The 20,534-nt window shown below is 33.9% G+C and overlaps 2 protein-coding genes across 3 annotated transcripts; both read left to right on the forward strand.

The window, feature by feature from the left end:
• Positions 1 to 620: 620 nt before the first annotated feature.
• LOC110421242 (PAP/OAS1 substrate-binding domain superfamily) lies at positions 621 to 9,245 on the forward strand. Of its 2 annotated transcripts, XM_021434778.2 has the most exons (9): positions 622 to 1,149; positions 2,081 to 2,266; positions 5,329 to 5,421; positions 6,062 to 6,244; positions 6,317 to 6,419; positions 6,513 to 6,698; positions 6,900 to 8,098; positions 8,282 to 8,694; positions 8,784 to 9,245. In XM_021434778.2, the coding sequence occupies exons 1-9, from the start codon at positions 901 to 903 to the stop codon at positions 8,842 to 8,844; spliced, it is 2,673 nt and encodes an 890-aa protein (XP_021290453.1). In that variant the 5' UTR covers positions 622 to 900; the 3' UTR covers positions 8,845 to 9,245. The 2 variants fall into 2 exon arrangements, with proteins under 2 accessions (XP_089640676.1, XP_021290453.1); XM_089784550.1 differs by lacking the exon at positions 5,329 to 5,421 and having other exon boundaries at positions 621 to 1,149.
• A 2,086-nt stretch (positions 9,246 to 11,331) lies between these two features.
• Positions 11,332 to 16,045, forward strand: WNK5 (WNK family serine/threonine-protein kinase 5). Its single transcript, XM_021435108.2, has 7 exons — positions 11,332 to 12,412; positions 13,187 to 13,452; positions 13,539 to 13,762; positions 13,871 to 14,028; positions 14,146 to 14,461; positions 14,882 to 15,262; positions 15,391 to 16,045. Exons 1-7 carry the CDS (start codon positions 12,323 to 12,325, stop codon positions 15,807 to 15,809), a joined length of 1,854 nt encoding a protein of 617 aa, XP_021290783.1. The 5' UTR covers positions 11,332 to 12,322; the 3' UTR covers positions 15,810 to 16,045.
• The last annotated feature ends 4,489 nt before the right edge of the window (positions 16,046 to 20,534 follow it).

Below are 20,534 nucleotides of genomic sequence, written 5' to 3' on the forward strand. Positions count from 1 at the left end.
ATGTACCAGATATACAAAGTAGTAAATATTGTTAACGTTATTAATAACATTCCGAAAAGGTTATTAGGTAAATATTTGAACATTAGGAGTTGAAAGAACAAAAGCCGAATTTTTATCTTAAAGAATATAATGATTTTGATTGTTGTAACGTGAGAAATTAAAAATTTATATGTATTTATATTTAAATATTTAATTTATTGATTGATATATTTTTTTAAAATAAAAAAATAAATTTTATATGTGTGTTTTTATGTTTATACATATTTATATATTATCACAATTATTTTTTTATTTTTTTATTTTCACACTGAAAAGTTGTTACTGTTTATTACTTTATTCTATTTAACCATTATATAGTCTTTTTTATAAATTATTAAACGTTTTACTATAATTTTTTTCTTGAAAAGTTATTTAAAATGTAGAAATTTCAAGAAGCAAAGGTGATTTTAAATATTAAACATATATATCAACATTTTGCAAAAAATAAATGACAATATGTAATTGTTAATTTATAAAACTTTTAAATGATAGTATGAAAAGGAAAAATATTCAACAATCAATTGACAAAGCCCTAAAAATCTTTAATAACTCCGGGGGTCGCACTCGTTGGATTCTCCCTTTTTACCACCACCCAAATTTCCACTCAAAAAAGAATCCACAGTTTTTACCGTCGTTTCGTAGTAATTTCCCTTGCCGTTTTATTCCTTTCTCCCCCTTTTGAAACCCTGATCGTGCAAGACCAAAATATCCAAAATAATAATAATAATAAAAGAAATCGTTTTTAGATCAAGAAGGGCCGTTGGATTGGGGCGGCGGCGAATCGGAGTGCGTGAATGATCGGACGTTCTATTTGGGCTTGACGGGGGAAATTGGTTTCCGATTGGAGGAGAGAGGTTTTTGATGTTTTTGATGGGCGATCTCCGAGATTGGTCGCCTGAACCAAACGGCGTCGCTTCGGAGGAGAGGTCGTCATCGTCATCGTCTTCATCGTCGAATCAAGCGGGGATTGCTGCGGAGTATTGGAAAAAGGCTGAGGAAGCGACGCAGGGGATCATTGCCCAGGTTCAACCAACCGTTGTTTCAGAAGAGAGAAGAAAAGCGGTTATTGATTACGTTCAGAGACTAATTAGGAATTACCTTGGTTGCGAGGTCAGATGATCAAACATAGTTTAAGCTTTTAGTTATCGATTATATTGTGCTATAATTTTATTATTTTTGTGTGACAGAATGTTAACATTGTTGAATTGGTGATTTACTTGGAAATTACTACCGTATTTGCTATATTGACTAGGGCAAGAATTTAGAATGGAGTAGAGCTTAAACTGAACTCTTTGTAATTTGGAGTAATAGGAAAAGAGAAACCTAATTTAAGATAAAATAGGGTTAGTATTTATTGATTAAATTGAAATGAAGAATGGCGGTGGTTTGTTGTTGTTATAAGAAACAGTTTCAATACGCTTAAGGAACCTCTCTTTGGATGTAAGGTAATGTGGTTTCTGACAAAGTGAAGTTCCATTAGTTGATTATGTAGAAAGTGGAGTGTATGTCATTGGTTAATCTTGTTGTAGATATTAACCCAAGTGGAACTTGAGAATTCTATTACACTGATAAGGCTTCTATCATGTTACTGTTCCATTGTTATGACTGTCAAATTTAGCTGACTTCTCATCTATTGGGAGCTGGATGGAATGAAAAGGCTATTGGCGGGGTGCTTTTGGTCAACCTCAGTTCACTTTCCTTGAGTTAGGTTATAAAGGGGGTGTTTATTTTTATTAAACTCACTTCAAGTTGTCAGAGCCCTTAGTTGCAATTACCTAAGATTGTAAAAATCGATTGGGGAAGTTATCATTTAATATTTGCAGCTGAAAGGAACCTAGCTGTTAATAACTGTGTAATATGCACATTTTATTTCAATAATTTCCATGGTGACATATATTTCATATTTAAATTTTTTCCTGTTTTTCTGTTTCTTGTTTCATTGTTATTTATTGATGTGATCATGAACGTAAGAACATTCAATATGAATTAGTGAACAGTTTAGATAGATGTTAATCATTTATCTTGCTTATATTTATTGCAGGTATTTCCATTTGGGTCAGTCCCCTTGAAGACCTATCTTCCTGATGGAGATATTGATTTGACAGCCTTTGGTGGCCTAAACTTTGAGGAGGCTCTGTCCAATGATGTATGTTCTGTCCTTGAAAGAGAAGATCACAACAGAGCTGCTGAGTTTGTGGTGAAGGATGTCCAATTAATTCGGGCAGAGGTTTTTAACTTCAACTAATATGTTTCTACAGATCTTTGCTTAGTCAAATTATTTATTTGCTGCTTGCTTAAGTGACAACTTGTTTGCATTCGTTTTAGTCATCCCTTATTTTTCGTTGACATTTACATCTGTCTGCATTTTGAATTTCCCCGCCGTGACCATTTATTTAGTGTCATTATTACCTGGTCAACTGAGCTGTAAAGTACTTTGATGCATTTACAAGTATTCCCTTTGTCATTTTGATGAATGCTGTTTCTGGAAAAAGACAATGACAAATGATTTCTATGCTCAGATGGACATATATGCTATCCTCATGGAAGATTTTCTCCCAACTAAATGTTATACACGTGAAGACCACATTAACATTTTCCACTTTAGGCTTTGTGCATAATTTGTCTGGTCATCTCTGCTTTTGTTGCTGGTTAGAGTTTTGGAGATTTTAAGTTTACTTTTAAACAGAAATTGTAGTTATATAGGTGGAGTTGGGAGGATGACGACTCAACAATTTCTCCTAACTGCAGCATTTTGTTGATGATTGTTGAGGGTAACAACTATTTCTAGTGCACTTGATGGAGGCTTTAATGATTGATTTGGGTGGGTTGAACCTATGAGGTAATTGATTATTGAGAGCTGGATGTTTTGATTGGTTGATAGGGGCAACTGATGTAACTGATAACTGTTTGTATGGAACACTTACAAACATTGCTTATAATATCTTTCTGCGCTTGTCAAGTCATGCATACTTAAATGGAGCTCCTATGTCAAGTTAATTGACGATCAAGTAAGCTTCTGATGCCTTTGTGTATGTTTTTGAACCTTGTTTAAAAGGCATTCTTGAACAAGGTCCAAAATTTTAAATGTAGAAGGAGCAGTTCAATATCGACAAAGGAAAAACTTAACTTATAGACTGTTGCAGTTGCATTAGCTCATTGCCTGCTTGTTCGCATGGGGTCATTATTCTGGGTTATTTGTAGATGGATAGAGAGGGTGAGGTGTGTTGTAAAGTTCAAAGGACAATCCTTGATTCTTTGCACCTGTAGAGTAGAAAGATAGTTGTTGCAAATCAATTGATTCTAGGCATTTGAAGTACTATTAATACTTTGGCATAGAGATAATTGAGGCAACAATAATCTAAGGCATTATACGTGACTTGTAAATTTGGCTTGGTGAAGGCTGTACTTTGGCTTCCTTGACGATGCACTAGAGGTTCTTTGAGCCAGAGAATATGGTACAAATGGGTCTTTTTAATCATACAAACAAGCTCACCGCTAGAGCATAGTAATGTTTGATTTAACGAATAATGGTATACATACCAATCTCTCTTCCTTGTAAATGATGCCTTGGAACTTGTGCCTCATGTCTTATCATTAATTATAAATACATGTCTCCAAGTTGTATTTTGATTTCCCAAGAGCAGAAGTAAAACCTTTATTAAGTGATGTAGATTGAAGCAAATGTTACTATGCTCTACAGGTACAATTTGGGAGGAACAAGGAATCAGTGGGAGAACATAGGGGATAAAACCACAAAGAATCAATAGAGGGAGAGAATCCCAGTAATCAATATAAAAAAATCTCAAATAATTATTATCCAAAACCTAATCAAAACTAAAATAACATAGGTAATAAACCCAAAATCCTAATAAAATGCAAAATAGCACATATAACCCTAAAACCATAATACTTCAAAAATAAACAAAATATTAATTAATATAAAATAACCTAGATCATCTAAAATGTAGCCTAAATGTATGTAAAGATTACAGCCAAATTCGTGTATAATAATACAAAGTACTAGATAACTCAATCCCTCAACTAGGATAATTGCATCCTCCATCAATAAAGTTTATTTCTTTATTTTTTTTTTTTGCAGCTACTTTCTCTAAGCTTTAGTAAGAGTTCAACCCTTCATCTTTTATGCAATTCTGATATTTGTCACAACCATTCATTTTATAAATATTAGATAGTGGTGTTTGCAGCCAAGAACTTGTTTTTCCCTGAGAGAAATATCCTTTGTTACAGCTTATCAAGTTGATCTTATTTGTCAATTTATGGACTATGGTATATCACACTTTTATCTGCATGAACTGCTCTTGCTGAAGCTTCTATGTGAGCAAACTTTTGAGGGTTGTAAGTTTTTTTTTTCTTCTTTTCTTTTCATTAGTTGATTTGAATTTTCTTTTACTCAGTAAACAAATAAGGTGATTGGAGAGACAGCCCCTGGCATGATTTACTTTTATACTAGTATGGCACATTTAAAGGAAAGCTCTAATTGCATTCACAAGTATATTATTATCTTGTCATCCCTGCCTGGTTTCCCCCTAGTTCAAACATTACTTTGTCGGTTGTCACATGTTTGATTGAGAGATGTCTATACTTTTCTTTTCAAATGGCATAAGCACTTTGTTTTTTTTGAAAAGAAAAAACAATTTTATTACAGAACTAAGAAAACTGGATATTCCCACAAAACCAAACAAAAAAGGCATCAGGGAGCTTAGTCAATCAGCAGCCCAGACCTGCTCATTGTAGCCCAATAGAAATTACCAGACAAGAAGAGTAGCAAAAAGGCAATTGGAAGTCAGAGTACAAAGATGACAACAGAACAACTTGACTCTGGGAGTAATAATCAGCATGTTGAAGAACTAAGGTGTGGTTAACCTAGAGTATTGAAGCAACTAAATAACCTTCTCTGTAAACAACCGGTGTAGCAAGGGTGTTAGTGAAAATTTTGCTTCATGAGGAGTATGAACAGATTTTAGCTTGGTGATGTTAGAGAGTAGGAGATTAATCTCATTAAATAGATTATTAAACATCCATGGCTTTATTAAAATATGTTGGTTTTTTAACTATGCAAGAATTTTACTGTGTGTTCTTTTTTACCATCCCAGATTTGATTGGTATGCATTATGGAAATGATTGCATATCCGTTGCTCCTGCATTATATAAGATCCTCCTCATGTTTATCATTTCAGATAATTTTTTTTTATTAACAATTTTCAATTTAAAAACCATTTGATATCATGTGTAGCTTTTTATCTTAAAATTTTGCTTCTCTGGTGGCAGGTTAAGCTTGTAAAGTGTCTAGTACAGAACATTGTGGTAGATATCTCTTTCAATCAATTAGGGGGGCTATGTACCCTGTGCTTTCTTGAGCAGGTAGGCTGCATTTTAAGAATTTGGGTGTGAATGAAAGCCATTTTCTTGCATGTTAATTGAGTTGATATGCAAATAAAAAAAGAAAAAGAATTGATCTGCAATGTCTAGTCGCTAGTATATGTTGGAAGCTTTGTTGATTCAGACACATCTCTTTAAGTTTCTTGGTTGGGATCCCTTTGGTGCCTTTTGTGGTTTTATTTTTCACATTTGGAAAGGAAAAAGTGCATCGATTGCAATTGAGTGAGAAACTTGAGTGATGAATATAGTCTTCTAGGACTTTGAAACCTTACCAAGTCAAGTAAGGAGAGTTACTAGATAATTACTGCAATTGTTCATATTTTGTTTAGCATTATTGATTAATAGGTTGTGTCTACTTCCCCCAGTTATTATCTCTCTCTCATGAAATAGATGGCAATCAACTCTTCCCCTTCCTGATATTATGTACTAATGTTGCAGATCTATGTTAATATTAATTTACGGAGTACAGACATAAGATTTCTATTATTATATCTTTTTCATATATATTCATGTATTGGGAGAGCTCGCATGCGGGTGGCTATGCTGTATTAGGTATCAAAAGAAATGTGTTTGGTTGTCTTTTTTTTTTTAAAAAAAAAGGAAATCCGTGATAATGTTACAGGTTGATCGTCTTATTGGAAAAGATCATCTATTTAAACGCAGCATTATACTGATTAAGGCTTGGTGCTACTATGAGAGCCGTATTCTTGGGGCTCATCATGGCTTGATATCTACATATGCGTTGGAGACTCTGGTGCTGTACATTTTCCATCTATTTCACTCATCACTAGATGGTCCTTTAGCGGTGAGTGCTGCAGGAGTTTTGGCAGTGTAAACCAATTGATGACATGAATTTAACTGATTGAATATGTTGCAGGTTTTATATAAATTTTTGGATTACTTTAGCAAATTTGATTGGGACAATTACTGCATTAGTTTGAATGGTCCAATCCATATCTCCTCCCTGCCAGAAGTTGTGGGTGAGCAACATCATTTTGCTTTCATGCCAAATTTTATTGTTCTTCTCTATACATGATTAAGATGCTTATGTCATTGATCCTTTCTTTTTGCAGTTGAGACGCCTGAAAATGGTGGGGGAGATTTACTGCTTAGCAATGATTTTCTCAAGGAATGTGTGGAAATGTTCTCAGTTCCGTCAAGGGGATTTGAGACTAATTCACGCACATTCCCTCAAAAGCATCTAAACATAGTAGATCCTTTAAGAGAAAACAATAATCTTGGTCGAAGTGTTAGCAAAGGTAGAATCACTTTTCCATAGGCAAATTTCATTATTCTTTTCATTTGAATTCAAAACATTTAAAGCCTTGAGGATAGCAGAAATTTTTCTTCAGCTATTGTGACAAAAAGGATATTCAGGCTTCATTTAATGGTTGTTTAGTGATTCTAGGACTGATCAAGAGGGTTTAAAGGTCAATCATAATGTAGCTTTTCCTCTGTAGGGAACTTTTATCGTATAAGAAGCGCTTTCACTTATGGGGCTCGGAAGCTGGGAAAGATCCTTTCCCAGGCGGAAGAAAGCATGGCTGATGAACTTCGTAAGTTTTTCTCAAACACTCTGGATAGGCATGGAAGTGGACAGAGGCCTGATGTTCAAGATTCTGTCCCATCCTTGTCTAGATTCAGTGGATTTGGGGCAACATCATCAGTTTCAGGTGCAGAGTCATGTCAAGAAGATCAAACCTTTTATGAAACAGAATCTTCAGATTCAATTACCATGACTGGGAATTATAGATCAGATAATGAGGGATCATTGCACAAGGTCGATAATGGTAACGTCCGTGGGAGGGAAACAAATTTTAGTAGAATCCTTAATGAACCACAAGCTTCTGCAAACGGTATGGGTGTTTCAGAAATCCGTCTCTCTGGGGATGCTAAAGACCTGGCAACCTCCAGAATTCAAGGTCTGGTAATTTCAAATGATGCACATAAATCTTTCGATCCAAATTCAGAGGAGAATGTTTCTCCATCAGATAATGTACGGCATGCACCTCATCTCTATTTCTATAGCTCATCTTTGGATAATGGAGATATAAGGAATGGAAATGCAGAATGCAAACAGCCAGAAAATTCTGGCTTTGCTGAAAAGAAAGTGACTTCTGGCATTCTTCCAGCAACTGGTGATGAGATGGGTACTAATGTACATGGTGATCACTGTGAGAATCAGTTGGTTGTTTGTCAAGGGGTTCAGTCCCCTGTTGGATCAAAGCATCCTCCATTGGTTGTGAATTCAGCTTGGTCATCAGAGGATCTTTATCCTGGATATTCTGGTTATCCAACTTCCAGTAGTGCTGCTGGAAGTCAGGAAGCTTTGAGCTCCTTGTCAGATCTCTGTGGGGATCATGATAGTCACTTACGTAGTTTGTCTTATGGCCGGTGGTGCTATGATTATGCCTTAAATGCATCTGTTTCTCCAATTTCACCTTTGGCTTCTCAGCTCCAGAGCAAGAATTCATGGGATGTAGTACGACAGTCAGTGCAGTTCAGGCGAAATGCAATTTCCCCAATGAATGCTAATAGTGTTGTCCCACGGCAAGTGTACTACCCCATGAACCCATCAATGCTACCTGGTGCAGGCTTTGGAATGGAAGAAATGCCAAAGCCTCGAGGAACGGGAACATACTTTCCCAATCACAACACGGTATACTCATTCTAAGCCTTTGGATTTGGGCTTCTAAAACTTATGCTGAGAATATATAAAGTTTAGTCTCTGGTGCTAACTTGCATCATCATGGTGTCATTTTGCTGCTTCTGTTTTTTAGTTAAAATTTTCTGGTTGGGCCTTGCTGTCTCAATGTGGTTTTATGCTTAAATATTTTTGCAGAACCATTACAGAGATAGGTCTTTGACAGCAAGAGGGAGGAGCCAAGTACCAGCAAGGTCTCCTCGCAACAACAGCCGTGCTATCACATCCCCAGAGACAAATTCACCAGAGAGAAGCAGCCGTGAGCTGACACAGGTGCAGTCACCACATCAAGGTGGTGGAAAATCTGGGTCTTTAGATCTGCGCCACTCTGGTTCTGAAAAAGTGTTATACCCTAATGCCAATGGCTCAGTGCATCATCCAGACAGGGTTGTAGAATTTGGGTCAATTGGGCCTCTACCTTTGGGGCCAGCCTCTCCAGAAAGTAGTATGCAACATAATCCAGGTTCCCCTTATGCTCTGAACTTGAGTGCAAGTCAACCACCATCCGGAATGCAACGGTCAAAATCAACTGTGGGCGTGGATCAGGGCAGGTTAGAGAATTTTGTGTTTCATCTGAACTTGTATGCAGCAGAGTACATATGTACTCAATTCTCTCTGAGCTTTTTGTTCTAACATGCAGGATAGCTGTACGATCATACCATTTAAAAAATGAAGAAGATTTTCCGCCTTTATCTATCTGACAGCAGTGGAAAGGAATGATCTTTATTTATATGGTTGAAAAGTTTGGAAGAATAGAAGAGTTAATGCTAACAAGCCAGCCTGGGCCTCAGCTTGTGTGAATATGGTTCTTCGATAGCCATTCCAAAGCTCTATGTATGGAGTTCGTTATTTTGTGTGTAGTTCAGAGGCATTTGTACATTCTACTAATTTATTTCCCTTTAATCTTTGGTAGCTGTACTTTATAGCGAGTTATTCATGTATAGGATTGTCGAACTATGGCTTCTTTTTTTTTTTTTGTTCCCAGGTTTTGATATCCTTGCCACTGGTAGCAAAAAGTATAGACACAGATATTGTTGTTGCTGATTGCTCATGTAACTTATACTGCAAAATAGTGTTCCTTTAGCAGCTCTAATGGTTTTCACCTTTCTGGTTCTGGCCATCATTGCTTTCAATCAATTTGATTTCCACCTTGCTTCTGCTTATTCCCTCAAAGCAGATGAAGAAGACTATGGCCAAACTCAGCTGTTGGGCGTATTTCTTTTGCAATTCCACTCGTAAGTTTTGTGGGTTATTAGTGGAGAATATCCAGGCAAGTAGGTTATAATATTATCGGTTTGGCCCTTCTAATGCATTTATCATTCATTATTGTCAACATACACATATTACAATACTAACTAACAGATGAGAGGGGATAGGAAGTCTAAATTAATCAAAGTTTATGACTATTTCTAAAAGACTGTACTATCAGAAAATAAATCACTCCTTGCCAATCAAAATAATTGTAATATAATATTATAATACACATTGATTTGAGGTTAACATTAAGTTAATATAATAATAATAATAATAACGATGATATAATGGGAGAGATTGAAACTGAAATATTATTAAATGTGTGAGTTTGGGGTCACACATTTAATGGCAGCATCAAAGCTCTACAAAAAAAAAAGAAAAAGTGGTTTGCGATACGATACCCCACGCCCACGTATGGTCAACGCCTTACACTTGTACAAAGGTGACGAAAATAATTGTGTAAGTTGCATATTATGAATACCAGTGGCAAGGATAAGAATAAAAAAGGTGGTGGGACTCTTTCAAAAGGCCTACAATTTATAATTTTATATAATGAAATGCGAAGAAAACTGAAAGGGAAAGGTTGCAATATTTGTCAACACAACACTCAACTGGAAGGGAGAGTGGGCTGGGATCACCAATCATGTCTCCGTACTGTTTTCCAGATGGGACATCGCACGCTTCTTCTTTCTCTTTCATCTCTCTCTGCTTTAACAATTTTAACAGGAAAGTTGAGGGGGGTTGCCCTTACTGACACCACGTAATAATTCATATAATATATAATTCCTACTGCTAATTGTACCAATTTTGTCTTTCTTATTACATTCGTTTATCAGCTACTTAACTTGAATAATATTCGCATTTATTTATTCCATTTTATCTACATGGCTATGCTGTACTTTGAAGTTGGAACCTGGGACAGATGGTGGCTTCTCCAGACAAATATTTTGGATTTGATCATGATTTATGGTGTCTCTGCCTCTCTGGACCACTATTTTCGTCAACGATTGCCATGGTATCTATAGGCCCATCGACAGCTATTTACATGGTTTTCACCCTCATAATTGGTACTAACACTCTACTTTTGGTTTTTCATAACAGTACCTAAACGAAAGGAAATTACAATTATATTGCATTCCTGATTCAATAATAAGGGTATGAATCTCACTTTTCTAAATAAAACAAAATCGAACAATATATATATAAATCAATAAATAAAAAAAATTAATCATAGACAAAATAAACATGTAATGAGGCTACTGATACTAATTAACTACTGCTGTAATCTTTCTTATATATTTTTTATTTTCTTTTAATTAATATATACGTAAATTGTTTTGTGCAAGTTTATTTTTACGTTTATAGATAGAAAACATAGAGGTTTAAATTCAAGATCGAAAAAGTTGATCCCTGGGGAAAAGAAGGGTATCCATTGAAATCTGCGACGTCTCTCGAAGATTGCAGGCAACATTCTGGTGTAAGAAGTGATAAGCCAAAAAGTGAACAAAGCCGGCAACAATTGATTTTCTTTTGTCACAAGAAAGAAAACGTGTGAAGATCATAACATCTATGCCATAGCTGATGTCCCCTTATCCAATTAAGTTACTGATTTCTGTTGGAAACTGTGATTCCCTTTAATAATTGAGCCCTAAGGACCATGACTTATGTCATTACCATTTTAAAGAAAAAAAATGTACCCAAAAAGAAGAGAGAAAAAAGAAAGGGGGCAATAGCAGGTTGAGTGGACCATTTTTATTAGATGATATGCCATAATTAATATTAAAACCAAACATAATAAATTAACTCTTTCTCTCCATATTATGCATATATATATATATATATATATATATCAAGGTTCAATCATTGATTGCTTGGAAATAAAAGAGCTGGCTTCTGATGTGAGCCTTAATTATCTCTGATAAACTCAGCCAGCCAGGGCCACCTGAATCCTGACCTTGACATTTAATTCTACTCTAATTTAACCCCATTCATTTTGTGTTAATTTAAATCTGTCATTAAGACTCTGTCAAATTGCATCATCTCTGTCATTTGGAGGGGACCGCACCGCATACAAACCAAAACTAAAACACTTCCCATCATCAGCTTCTGATTCTTCTTTGTATATTTCACCCAACCCTGAACCATCAATTCCCTGGACACAGTTTTTCTTGTTAATTTGCAATCCTAAAAACTTTTTCTCTCTCAAATCTTTGATCTTCTGCTCAGCCAAAATCTATCCTTTAGATTGCCCTCTCCTCCACAAATGGTGCTGTCAAAGCGTAGCCATAGGTTCTTCAAGTTTAGAAGTCTAGTTTCTTGCCCAAGTCCCACATATCACAATCTTTTCAATTTGTAGAAAATCTATCTTTTTCCCCAGAAAACGATTCTCCTCCACAAACCAGGTTTGATTTTGCTCTCAACAGAAAGCTTTTGGTTTACCATTGGCTGACACAAAATATTCCCTTTCCCCAACATACCAGCCTCTCAACAGTTTTTCCACAGTTTCCTTCGGGGCTCTCTTAAAATCTTCTTGGACAGTATCTGCATAGCAGCATATATAGATTCTCGACTCTTGTCACTCTCTCTCAAAGACTAGATGATTTCCAAGGATTATTACTACTTCTTACGTGCAGTTGTGGAAATGGCTTGGATTATGCTCAGCGTCGATTACTCAAGGCTCTTTTGGTTATTGCTTGGTGTCTTTTCCTATGAAAATCATGAAGGAAAGCCTCGGATCATCTAGCACATCACCCACCCATCAACTTTCTTTCCCCCATAATTTATAATTCTGCCTGCCTGCCGTACGCCCCTTGTTCTTGAATTATACTAGCAGATAATTAAGTATATTAGTGTTTTGAAGATATTACAATAAGCCAGAAACTGGAACCTAGAAGAGAGGTTTTGAGGGTGCCTTATCTCTCAGACATGTACAAAACACGTCTAGGAGGATGTGTTGATGGAGTTCAATCCCAGCTTGGATACGTTGAAACCGATGCATCTGGTCGGTATGGACGTGTAAGTTTTCTTCATTTGACTCTTAATCTTGGCTTTTTGATTGATGCATGAATGAATATGAATTGAAAACGATTTTCGCTTGCTTAAGGCTCCAACAAAATCGGCTTTTTCAGTGGGACTGAATCCCAATATCTTTTGCAATCATGATGGAAATATTGCATGGTCATATTGATTTGAGTGCACCCACTTTTCACTAACAATAATTCTTTGGCACAGTTCTTCTGGAGATGTGGGGTTTTGATTCTTTGATGTGATATTGACAATTTTTATGAATGCTCATTTATTTTAATTAATGTAAAACGCTAGCCGGCTTTTAAGAAGACAAATTGACCATGTAATTTTCTTGATAAGCATAATTCATAATTATAGACTTGTTTAAGATTATTTACAAAATTTGAACTACTTGTTTTGATCAACGGTATCGTGAGATGCTGTAATATATAAAATAAGTGAATAAATCTACGACAGTGTTACTCTAATCTAGCTAATACTTTGAAGATGTTCTTTCAATTTGTGTAGAAAATTCGGACGACAAATGTTAATGTTAATGTTGGTAGATTTTTTCAGTATAAATGTTGATGAACTCAATTATCAATACGATAGATGCCGAGACATACAATTTATTTTTTGATTCCATAGAATATACTGATATAGGATCCATTAATTTCATGATCATAACAAATTAGTGAAGCAGACATGTAAATGAAGAAATTATGCATTGTTTAAGTTTTAAAATGACTGAATCTGTGATGATGCGTGAGAATTTCTTTGCAGTTCAGAGAGGTTCTTGGTAAAGGAGCCATGAAGACAGTGTATAGGGCATTTGACGAGGTCCTTGGAATGGAGGTGGCATGGAATCAGGTGAAGCTTAACGATGTCTTCCGTTCACCAGAGGAATTGCAACGACTTTACTCTGAGGTTCACCTCCTCAAGAACCTCAACCATGATTCCATCATGCGATTCTACACATCTTGGATCGACATTGATCGTAGAACTTTCAACTTCATCACTGAAATGTTCACCTCTGGCACCCTTAGAGAGTAATCACAACACCTTACTGTCAATTAAACAGATAATTAATTGCTATTGTTGTGTTTATTTTAATATATTGTAAGATATAATACAGGTACAGACAGAGGTACCAACGTGTGGATATGCGAGCAATTAAGAACTGGTCTCGCCAAATTCTACAAGGTCTGGCTTATCTGCATGGCCATGACCCTCCAGTGATCCACAGAGATCTTAAGTGTGATAACATCTTTGTCAATGGTCACCTTGGACAAGTCAAGATCGGTGATCTAGGATTAGCCGCCATTCTTCGTGGGTCACAACATGCCCATAGTGTTATAGGTAAACCTCTCGATTTCCATTGTCTACTAAGCAAGGTTTCTGATTTCTGAGTAGCCGTATACATCTATATTTATAAGTCAAATTCTTCAAACTTGCATAAAATACTAGGAACGCCAGAATTTATGGCACCGGAACTATATGAGGAGGATTACAACGAGCTAGTGGATGTATACTCGTTTGGCATGTGCGTACTAGAAATGCTTACTTCTGAGTATCCATACAGTGAGTGCTCCAATCCGGCACAAATCTATAAGAAAGTGACTTCGGTGAGTGCATCCAAGCTCATTAGTTTCAATACTATAATAATAATATATAAACCACCAAATTAGTCCTCTATATTTATATTAATGTGCTATATTTATATTGCTACTTTATTCTTCCAGGGAAAGTTGCCAGAGGCATTCTACAGGATTCAAGATGAGGAAGCCCGGCGATTTGTTGGAAAGTGCCTGGAGAATGTTTCCAAGAGGTTGCCAGCCCATGAACTCTTGCTGGACCCATTTTTGGCCTCTAATGAAGCGAGTCCGTTGCCAATTCCAAGAGTCTCGAGCCTAAAGCTAACTGCTAAAGGCCCAGTCACAGAGCTGGCGCCTTCTGTGGAGGCTGATCCAACAAGGAGTACCAATATGTCAATAACTGGCACAACGAATCCTGGAGATGACACTATTTTTCTCAAAGTACAGATTACAGACAAGGATGGTACTGCCTTAAAACTTCTTGTGCTGCACACTTCCTTATGGGTTTTATTATGACAAGTTGATAACAGAAGTTTGTGATTGCATCTATTTCTAAGTCGTGCAGGTTAATACCATCAATCAACATCATGTGTATATGAGATAATCTAAGATTTGATATATATCTTTGACTTCTGTAGAAAATTCTTTTAGCACATTGGGAAAAACTCTTTAAGTAGTGGAGAAATTCCTTCTTGGAATCATGTTTTTGTACCATTGTCCACATAGTGAAGAATTTCATCCTAAATGGCTTAAATATCAAAAACTTCTTTCTTCCTCAAAAAAATTTATTGGACTAATATGAATTTTTTTAATTTCGATAGCGGCCTGCAAACTTTTATCCCGTATGCCTTTTATATTCTCAATTAATGATCCTTTCATGCAGGTCATGCTCGGAACATTTATTTTCCCTTTGACATAGTGAATGACACTGCAATTGATGTCGCCTTGGAGATGGTGAAAGAATTGGAAATTAATGACTGGGAGCCATTGGAGATTGCTGAAATGATAGAGGAAGAGATATCTTCCCTTGTTCCAACTTGGAAGGACTTGGGCTCCTCTCAAGTCCATCATCAGCACAGCTTCAAGTACGAAGATGAAGATGATGATGATGATGCTGATGATGACCAAACCGGAATTCACCATCCTTTCTATGCTACCTCCTCCTGTTCTTCCTCCCAAGTTTCCCTCCCAACTTTCCTTTCTTCCTATGAAACACAATTTTGTCATGGCAAAAATGTGACTTCTAGTTGCAGTTGGCCCCAAGGTATGTGATAGCTTGGTCAACACTTGAAAATCTATTATTTTGCTTCTTTGGTTGAAAATATAACACAGATAGCTATCTCAGTCTTCTTTTGCTGTCCTACATTTGACAAGGCATGCTCATTATTGCAGAAGATGTATTTAGCAATGATGATGCAAGTTCCAGTTGCTCCATGAACTCGCTCCGATATTCTAGCATGAATTATGACGATGACTTTGATTGGAGTGTTCAACAGGGAGAGCACCCCTGCATTCCAAAGAACCTCAAAGCTACAAGATTCTGTCCATCAGAGAGCACGAGTGTTTACAGCCACAAAATATGCAATGCACAACTTGATTCATGGAGGTTTTCTCACTCAAATGATCAGCGGAAGCTAACCAAGATTCGTTCACTTGTGGACATACGTAGCCAATTGCTGCACAGATCAGTAATGGCAGAGATAAACAAAAGGCGCTTGTTTAAGACCATCGGAGCCATGGAGAACATTGGATTTCAGGAGCCGAACGGCTGCTTCAGCGGCAGCCTCGCCGGGAGGATTTCAAGATCGTGACGAAAATTATGTGGGATATTTAGGTGGTTAAAATCCCATTAATCTCTCTTTTAATAGTCCACTTACTTTATGCTGTGTTTTAAGTGTTGGTGCTTTGTACAAATTAACTCTAAATCCTCAATCTGGTTCAGTGGAGTAACTAACGCAGATTACAGGATGCATCAGACTATGAAGTTATATTCCATAAAACATCACTATATATATATATTTTGGAATGAGGAAACTTTATTGTTATACATATGCTCTTCCTGCATCTCTAATCTAAACATCAAACATAAATTTAGATGTGCATATGAGATATGTTTGCTGACCCTACAATTTCTGCCTTTATTTTTCCTATCTCTTCTCATCCAAATAATTATCAATAATCAAATAAATGCAATATATAATAGATGAATTAGAAGGTTATATATATATATATATATATATATATATATATATATACTAGCATGGTGTTCGTAACTACGTTACAAAAAAATCATAAAAAATATAAATTTTATTGAAGTGGATTTCAATTTAGTATCTTCAAAAGAGTTTGTAAGGAAAGTTATATTATATTAATCAATCACATGAATGTATAGTTTTTGTTGATAGAGAAAAAGATAAACTAGTATTAATTGAAGATAGCCATTTGCTTTGGTTACAATCATTAAAAGTTGCTCCTAAATTTATGATTTTAAAATAGTATTTAACCAAAGAAGATAATGATCCTATTAAACATTTAGTAATTTTTTTTATTAAAAATATATTATTTAAATACAATAACGTGATTAGGAAGTTTTCATTTTTGTTATATGATGTATATCAACTTTCTAGATGCAAGACTGGTACTTAATTAAATGTTAAGGAACTATACACGGTTACACGACTGTTAGATATTGTTGGAATTCAACCTTATGCTTAAACATTAAATTAATCAAGAAATTAAAAATATAACACAGCAAAAAATAAACTAACATGTAATCAGAAAAATAATCGAATCTTACAAGATTAATGTTTGTGTTTTTCATGTAATTTTTAAATTAATTATAAACACTCATAAGTTTAAAAATTATATACCTTACTCTAGATATTGCAATTAAGAGCTAATTAAATCCAAGAGGCTTGTGATGAATGAATGAATCCAAAAACAGAATAAGACGGTCTAAAATCCTGCAATTGAAATTTTTGCTTCTTCACCTTTAGGATTTGTTAAATTTTCAACCATCAAAATGTTTAGCCTTTAATATTAATCTACACAATGACCAAGTAAGATCTTTTCAAAGGTAAGATTTTACTTGTGCTAGTAAGTTTTAATTCTAAAACAAAAAAACTAAAAATTCTTACCAAATCTTATTTCTATCAGACAAAAAAACTATTTTTTTTATTTTTGTGAAACGACTAAGAAGTGGTAGAAGATTTAGAAGTTTAGTTGGCTAATATATTATATTTATATAGCCAAACTATATTGTAAGCCTAGATACAACAGTTGTATTTTAATGTAATTAAGTCTTTGTGAACTTAATTAATTTCTCACTTTATTTTGATCTATTCTAATTAAGTCTAACTTAATTGATTAACCTTAATTAATCTTAATCATGTCACTTAATGTGTGTAATCTATTACGATTCTAACATGTTGGCAATAAATGTAAATTCTAATCAAATAGCAATTTGATAATTAATTTATATTTATAGATCTTGATCGACATTTAGTAATACATTATAGCCACTCAAATGTTAAAGAGTTAATTAAAGAATTTGACAAAATCTTTTAGTGATAAATCTCTCGATGTAATACGGTCTTTTCATCAAATATCTCGAATATGTTATAAAACATGGCTTAGTGTTTAGTTATAACATTACATATTAGTTCTTATAATTCTTGACTAACCTTATAAATTTAGGAAACTAACTTTTTTCAAATTCATCATGCATTGGCCAAAAACTTTATACAAGTTAATCAAGAATTGAGAACAAGTGAAATACATCATTTCATATAATTTAGGATGATGAATCCTCTCTTGACTATTCATTCACCTTCGCATGCTTCATGGCATACCTAAAAACACTCTGTTTAGGTATCTGATCACCTCCAAACCGTAAAAGTAAAATTAAAGTATGTCATTCCCCATACAAAATAAACTAGTGTCTCAAGTTTGAGGACTAGTTGCACGACTATCACACGAAAACATATTTCATAGACACTTGAGTGAAAAACCAAATAGAGTTTATCATAGTAGGTCATGTTCAGTGAACTCGATGTTTAACAAGCACCTACATATTGTCCTCAAGTATCTCATATACTTCAATCTATGAGAGTGATTACTTACTTTTTAAGTGAAGAGGCTTAACATGTATTAGTCTTTTAGCATTATCAATACCCTGTCTTGATAATACAATGACCGGAAATAATTTTAGTAACATGGCTTTGATGCATAATGATCTCGTAATTATAATAATTTTACAATTCTCTTACAAAGTCTTTATGTTTCGTGAGCTTCATTCAATTAGTATTTAATAATTCCTTATTATTGCAATAACATGAAGGAAAACCTCTATTATTTATAGTTATGCGATTAAATATGCATTAAATGACAATACATATTTCTTGACCAAATCCAATTTACTTAAGGGCATATACCAACAAATATGTTTAATTATGGTAACAATTTACTTTTCTTTTTGCCATATACCTTTGTTTTTTTTTTTGTTATGCTATATTATATTACTGAACTGCATGAATGTATGGTTCTTGTTGGTAAAAAAAAAAATGGTATTAATTGAAGATAGTTATTTACTCTAGTTTTAATTACTAGAAACTTGCACTTACATATATAGTTATAAAGCAGTACTTATATAAAAAAGGTAATAATCCTATCAAAGATTGTTAGACGTATAATAAAATATTAAGAAATTATAGAATATATAACCTGTAATATTGGCAAATTAAGATAAACAGTAGTAAAAAATAAGGTAACAGTATAATGTAAAGATGTTATCGATGTAAAATAGTTACTAATTTTTAATAGTATATGTTTTTTATATATAAAATGAATGACTAAAAGTTATTAAATTTAGTTGATTTGTTTATGAAATGATGATTATGTGTTATGTATATTGAGAAATAAGTAGACTTTATTGACTTTTTTACTTGTTCAATGAATTAAATAGATATTTATTGAAATTTAAACATTCATATACAAAAGATATGTCTAAACACTATGGATTTAAGCTCATGCATAATAAGAGGATATAGATAAAAAATAATATTAAATGAATCTATCCTCTAAGCATTAAAAGTTAGAAATTATTATTTTCAAGTATTTTTTATTGAAATAAATAAAAGTAAAAAAAACCCTTCAAATGTAAAAAACAATGCAATTTTGATATAAAGTATACAAAAAAATTAATTCAATTGAGAATGATAAGTGTTAACCAATTGACCCAATCAGTTATCCTACTTAAAACATTACTTATCCAAAGAAGACAATAATCTTATCAAAGATTATTAGATGTATAATAAAATATTAAGAAATAAGAGAGTATACAAAAAAATTTAATTTAATTCAGAATAACAAATGTTAACCGATTGATCTAATCAGTTATCTTACTTTTATATATATTATAAACATATACATGTTAAATTATTTATACTAAAAATTGGAATGGAAAAGCATCTTTATAATAGTTTAGGCATATATTTTCTTAGTGATATAAAAAAGTATTGTTATGATTAGTTGAAACAATTATAAATCTTAAATCTTGTTTATTGAAACATGATGTTTGCCTTAACCCTTGCACACAAAGCACCTGCACTTCAAAGGATGATTGCCTCTTTCCCCTTGTCTTTGTATTTAATAGAAAGAGAAGCCCAAAGCCCAAGTAAGGCCCAAAAACCTTAGAGAATTACCAAGCATTCAAGAGTAAAAAACGGAAAGAGAGAGTGTTGCTGCAACGATACAAAACGTGGGACAACATATTGTTGACAAAGTCTTGCGTCGGTGCTTTTAGATCTCAAATTCAACTTCCAGCGTCTCTACATTTTATTCAATTTTGTGTTGAATTTTTTCATATATTATATATATTGAAAATTGATTGATTGTGACAAAATCAACTTATACTTTTAGTCTGATAAAAAAGAAATACTATTTTAACAATATCAAGGATTCCCTTTTATTTATATAGAGATACTTCAAAGTTATAATTTACAACTTATAAATAGAGAGGTTTTAAATTATTTGAATCTGTTTAATAAACCATTGAAAATTTTTTTAGCCATTAACAATTAAAATTTTTTAATGACTAATTTAATTTTTTCAATGCTTTTTATAATTTATTTTTAGGAATCACTTGGTGAAGATTTTTAATGAAAAGGTATTGAAAATTGCAAGTAGCTAAAAGTCATTTAATATATTAAGTCCATTTTATTTAAAAATGTATTATTTAATTAAATTAATGATCTTAAATTAATTATCAATAAAAAACACTTATAAAATCATATTTTTTTTAAATAATTCATGAGTTTTTTCAAATATTATACCACTTTTAAATGACATTCCTTTACGATAAAGTAAAGTACTTTCTAGGGAAAGGAATCCCAAAAGATAATGAGGCCGCATTGTCCACAATATATTATTAAACCCTTCAAGTTGGAAAACCATAAATGAATATCTCCGTACCATATTTTGCTTTCGGATTGCTGTGGATGCATGGGCCATGCAGTTTGAAAGCTGCAATACCCAAG

The sequence above is a fragment of the Theobroma umbraticum genome, unplaced genomic scaffold (assembly GCF_002168275.2).
Source record: "Theobroma umbraticum cultivar Fairchild unplaced genomic scaffold, ASM216827v3 scaffold_130.0, whole genome shotgun sequence".
Taxonomy (NCBI): Eukaryota; Viridiplantae; Streptophyta; class Magnoliopsida; order Malvales; family Malvaceae; genus Theobroma; species Theobroma umbraticum.